Raw genomic sequence first — 4,482 nt, 5'->3', positions numbered from 1 at the left:
TGTTTCGCTTGCCCTTCTTGCTTCTGCTCTGTTTTCTTGTCAGGCTGCACAATCAGCAGCATGGGACACACCTGTGACAGTATGCATGTTATATTTCTCTGCATTCCACTTTGCATGCAACAACCTGCACAAAGCCTGAAAAAAACACTAGCATAGTCACTGTTGTTATCTGTTAAGGGTCAACATTTTTAATTAACACAGCCAAAATGCAAAAAAATGAACATTCTCAGTCAAACATGTCATTTATTTTACCAATAGTATTCAAATCTGCAATAAAATATCCACCTCAAACTTCTTCATGAATGTGGCCCACACACCTCAATTTTGCCCCAGGTAAATTTAGCCTTACCTGCCAGTCTGACCTGTATGTCTGCATTTTAACAAAGAGCTTTCAGCACCCCAAAACCTCTGAAGCACTAACTTTACTATTGTTAATATTAATCAGGATGGCCTGAAATGAACCAAAGGAAAGAATTGATGTTTAATAGAGCAAGTAAAGTGACATCCACCTCTTGTTGTCAGTTGAAGCTACTTAAGCGATGTTTTAAAAAATCTACAGCTCAGGAATTTCATGAAAAATATTTTAAAGTGTCTTTGCCTGATATACCATAACCTATATTTATGAAAATGTATTTTAAAAAATAATGTCACAGCCACAAAGTTTTCAGTGGATACAAATATTCACATAACAAAGTCAGTCATCACATTACCAGAGCCTCTGATTTCAAGTTTTGGATTCAAACATACGGCAGCATTTCACATTTTGCGTCACTGGAGGGCAGCATGACTTCAAGCTACAATACCAATGAAACGACCACAGTGCGACAGACTGGACAAAACATGAATAGTTACAATAAAGTGCTTTGAAAAGTTACATCATCTTCAACGTCATAGCAGTTTATAGAATTTCAGTAACACTGATGAACAGCCATAACAGTTGCACACACAGAGATCACGTCACATTAGAGAGTCAGTGAGTGAAACACATAGAAACAAAAAGGATCAAACAAAAACTCACTTTATAAAGAATGTAACATTAGTAGTGTATGAAACTGTATAAATTCATTTGATATGAAAGATTAAATTTTATTGGAATATGATTTGGTGTAAATGTAAAATTAGGCACCTAATGTATAAATAGTAATATTATCATGGAAAGTGAGCACAGCACTGGTTATTCAATATCTTTAATTGTAAAATAATTAAATATATAATATATATAATAAAATAGCACATAGTGAAAAATATTATTAAAGAAGTCATGGGTCTTCATTATGGTTTTAAATTGATCATCATCACCATCTTTGGCGAAGATAGTCGTATGTTATTTCTTCCCCAAGTCGTGCTTTTTACACTAAACACAGGGTGTATGAAGAAGGTGTGGCAGCGTCAGACCTGCTGTGGTCTGATGAAAAAACCCCTGTGGTCACCCTTGTGACAGTCAGGGTGCAGCACTCTGTAGATAAGTGAGATATGAGGCCGGGAGCTTTTTCTTTCAGCTTCAAAGAGCCCATAAGAGGAAGAAGATCAAAAGCTATCCATTTACACAAAGACTGGCCCCTCAGGTATAGAGCCACAGTCGAACGGCGATGCCACTGATTTACTGAGGGAGTCTCAGGGTCAGGGATGTTCACAAACTAAGCTGACAGGTTACACTGCTGGAAATATTTCAGCAAAGGAACACATTATAATGTCTATGATTGACATGTGACACAGTAGGATATGAGTGTCTGACCCACATTATGAATTGAACTTTGCTCAAGGTGAAACCAAAACCACAGCAAGCCGGGTGCAGATGTCCTGAAGGGCAACAGACAACGCTGCTCCTTTTCAGAGCTGCGCCGTGCTCTATTTCTAGTGTCAGTGTATGTTAAGGCTTGTATTCCTCCTAAGCTCCATGAGGCCCTGAAATAGAGTGACAAGCTGTCTCCATAAATACAGAGCTCCTATGGGGAAACATAATTGCTTTGTGAGACTACGTCGGCTTTAGGGGACTTCATAGTGTCCTTCACTTCTGACGGAGGAATCCTATTCTCTAATATGAGCCCAGTAACAGCATCTTAGCAAGATTGTCTTTAGTATCAGGCTGACCTTCTTACTCCAAAAGGTCATCCAAACATCAGAGCACAGGGCCCAGAGGCTACCTGCGTCCACCGTGACCCTGTGACCTACGCACAACAGAGAGGGTCTTGGTAGTATCATATAGAATAACTGTGGTAGGGGGGAGGTTGTTCGTGTATGTGGTGCAGGTCAAGGCCTGTCTTTGTTTATGTACAGTCTGTCATTGGAGGCGGGGGTAAAGCCAACAAGGGAGCAAACAGGTGGGCTGCACTCTTTTAGATTTTCTCAAGGTTGAGATTTGCCCTAGGACGCTTAAGGCTCGAGTATCCTCTCATTCCTTGTTAAAAGAGTCTGAATTTGTGACTTGAATTCTTGTCGCTTTGCATCACCGGGCGAGAAAATGCACTCTCCTCAAAGGCGATGTGATCTGACGCCATATGCGTTTAAAGGTGTCTGCTGAATGTACCGCTGTTTTGGATTCTCCCGGAGTGACAGTTCAGTCTGTGTTGTAAAATGAGGTAGAGGGCATGGCAGGATGTCAGCTCCCGCAGTTTCTGCCACTGTGTAAACCTATATGCCTTATTCTTATGTTCCAAAATAACCTGGAAATAAAGTGGTCAAACCCTCAACAGTCAAACCCACTCTGATCTTTTCTCCTGTCCATCATCGTTGGTCTGTAACTCTGTGCTGCTGCCCATCTCCACCAGCGTATACTGACCCACCCTTCTGGTACAGATTGTTGCTGCTGTTGAAACATCTCCAGTGGGCCTTGCTGATGCCCCAGGAGGCAACCCGAGGTCCCGTCTGGGCGGAGGTGGCGGTTTGAGTCGATTGCGTTTGCTAACACGAATGGACCTGGGTGTCCCCATTGGCTCTGGAGGGCAGAGAGCCAACTCGCTGCCATTCCTTTCCGGAGCCTCCTCTTGGGTAACAGAATAGCCGTTGTTCCCATTGGTGTTGAAACCTGGAGGTCCTAGAGAGCGAGGAAGAGAGGGGTGCTCCAGACGAGGTGGTTCCGGACCTAAATCAAGCACTCCCACACTGCAAGAGCCCTTGCTGCCTCGCCTCTTCCGGAAGCTCCCCAGCTGACCAGCTTCTTCTGAATCCTGCAGAGCCCCGGAAGCGTTTAGGTCCATTCCCCTGGAAGCTCTTCCGGTTGACAGGAAACATTGCTCTTCCTCATAGATTTTCTTCACCATCATCTTCCTCTTGCTCTTCTGTCTCACAGAGCGTTTGATGGCGCAGAAGAAATCCAACACATTTAGGAAAAGGGACAAAGCAGCAGCACCAAGCATGAAGTTGAGCATCACGGTCTTCTCAGTGGGCCTGGAAATGTAGCAGTCCACCTGGGTAGTGCACGGTGGATGCTGGCACAGGAATCTCTTTGGGATGTAGAAACCAAAGAGATAGTAGTGAGCTGCTCCAAACCCTGCCTCCAGCAAAGTCCTGAACATCAGATGTAGGATGTATGCTCCTGTGAAGCACTGGGCCCAACCTTGCTCAGCTACCAGAGGCATCTTATTTACGGGCGTCTTGCTGAGTGGCTCCTGGTGGATCTTGAACAGCGGCATGGCTTTGATGTGACCGGAGGAGTTCAGGTCCACGGTGAGGCCATTTGAGACCTTATGGACCACGTAGATGATAAAGATGATGTAAGGGAGACACAAGGTGACAAGCTGCACCAGCCAGAAGCGGAAGAGCGAGACGGGAGAAAACAGATCATAGCACACGTTGGCACAACCAGGCTGAATGGTGTTGCACACAAATCGCTCCTGCTCGTCCTGGTAGAGAGGGTAACCAGCAAAGAGGAGCATCAGGACGCGGAGGAAGATCATCACAATGAGCCACACCTTCCCTGAAAGTAAAGCAGGTTCAAATTTTTTTCTAAAAATGTGCTGATTTGACACTGATTCGTAAATTAATTTGTGTTTTTGCAGATTTCATGCTAAACTCGAGACCCAATAAACTCAAAAAAATGAATATTTCCATGCACATAAACATAATACAAGAGTGTTTTTTTATTTAGATAAGTCAGAAACCAGCTAATCTCTGTCAGTGAAGTCAACTCACCCATCAAAGTGATGCTGTGATTGACAGAGATGAAGATGACCTCAGAGGCACTTGGTCCTGCCATGTTCGCTGTACTCAAGGTCCTCCAAAATCTTCCAGTCCTCCAGTTCTGGGCCACAGGGTAAACTCTTAAGACAGGACCTCACTCCCTATCCAGCTACCTCTCCTTTTTCCACATCTACCCTTTCTACCCAGAGGCACAGTGGTCTCCAGTAGCACAATAACCTCCAGGTGGCCGCAAACAAAGTTTCCGGTGGCAGTCTGAAACTCAGATTCTCTGCTGGATGGAGTATGTCCCATGTCCTGCTTGGAAAATCCAACCTGATACACTCCAGTCTCTGAAAGACTGGA

The 4,482-nt window shown here is 44.2% G+C and overlaps 1 protein-coding gene across 1 annotated transcript; it reads right to left on the bottom strand.

Annotated features, from left to right (window-relative positions):
• Nucleotides 1-2,211: 2,211 nt before the first annotated feature.
• Nucleotides 2,212-4,482, bottom strand: gjd4 (gap junction protein delta 4). Its single transcript, XM_023412940.2, has 2 exons — nt 4,132-4,482; nt 2,212-3,916 (listed from the first exon to the last, which is right to left on the bottom strand). The coding sequence occupies exons 1-2, from the start codon at nt 4,193-4,195 to the stop codon at nt 2,694-2,696; spliced, it is 1,287 nt and encodes a 428-aa protein (XP_023268708.1). The 5' UTR covers nt 4,196-4,482; the 3' UTR covers nt 2,212-2,693.

The sequence above is a fragment of the Seriola lalandi genome, unplaced genomic scaffold (genome assembly GCF_002814215.2).
Source record: "Seriola lalandi dorsalis isolate HSWRI2012SDOR001 ecotype SW California unplaced genomic scaffold, Sedor1 jcf7180002054494, whole genome shotgun sequence".
NCBI lineage: Eukaryota > Metazoa > Chordata > Actinopteri > Carangiformes > Carangidae > Seriola > Seriola lalandi.
Note: the sequence above shows the minus strand (reverse complement) of the source record. Positions and strands in the feature narration are given on the sequence as shown.

Bases quoted from the DNA above. Each gene is read 5' to 3' on its own strand.
- gjd4 (XM_023412940.2), bottom strand. From the start codon at position 4,195: ATGGCAGGACCAAGTGCCTCTGAGGTCATCTTCATCTCTGTCAATCAC. The intron at 3,917-4,131 runs GTGAGTTGACTT...CTTTACTTTCAG, and splicing joins TCACAGCATCACTTTGATGG to GGAAGGTGTGGCTCATTGTG.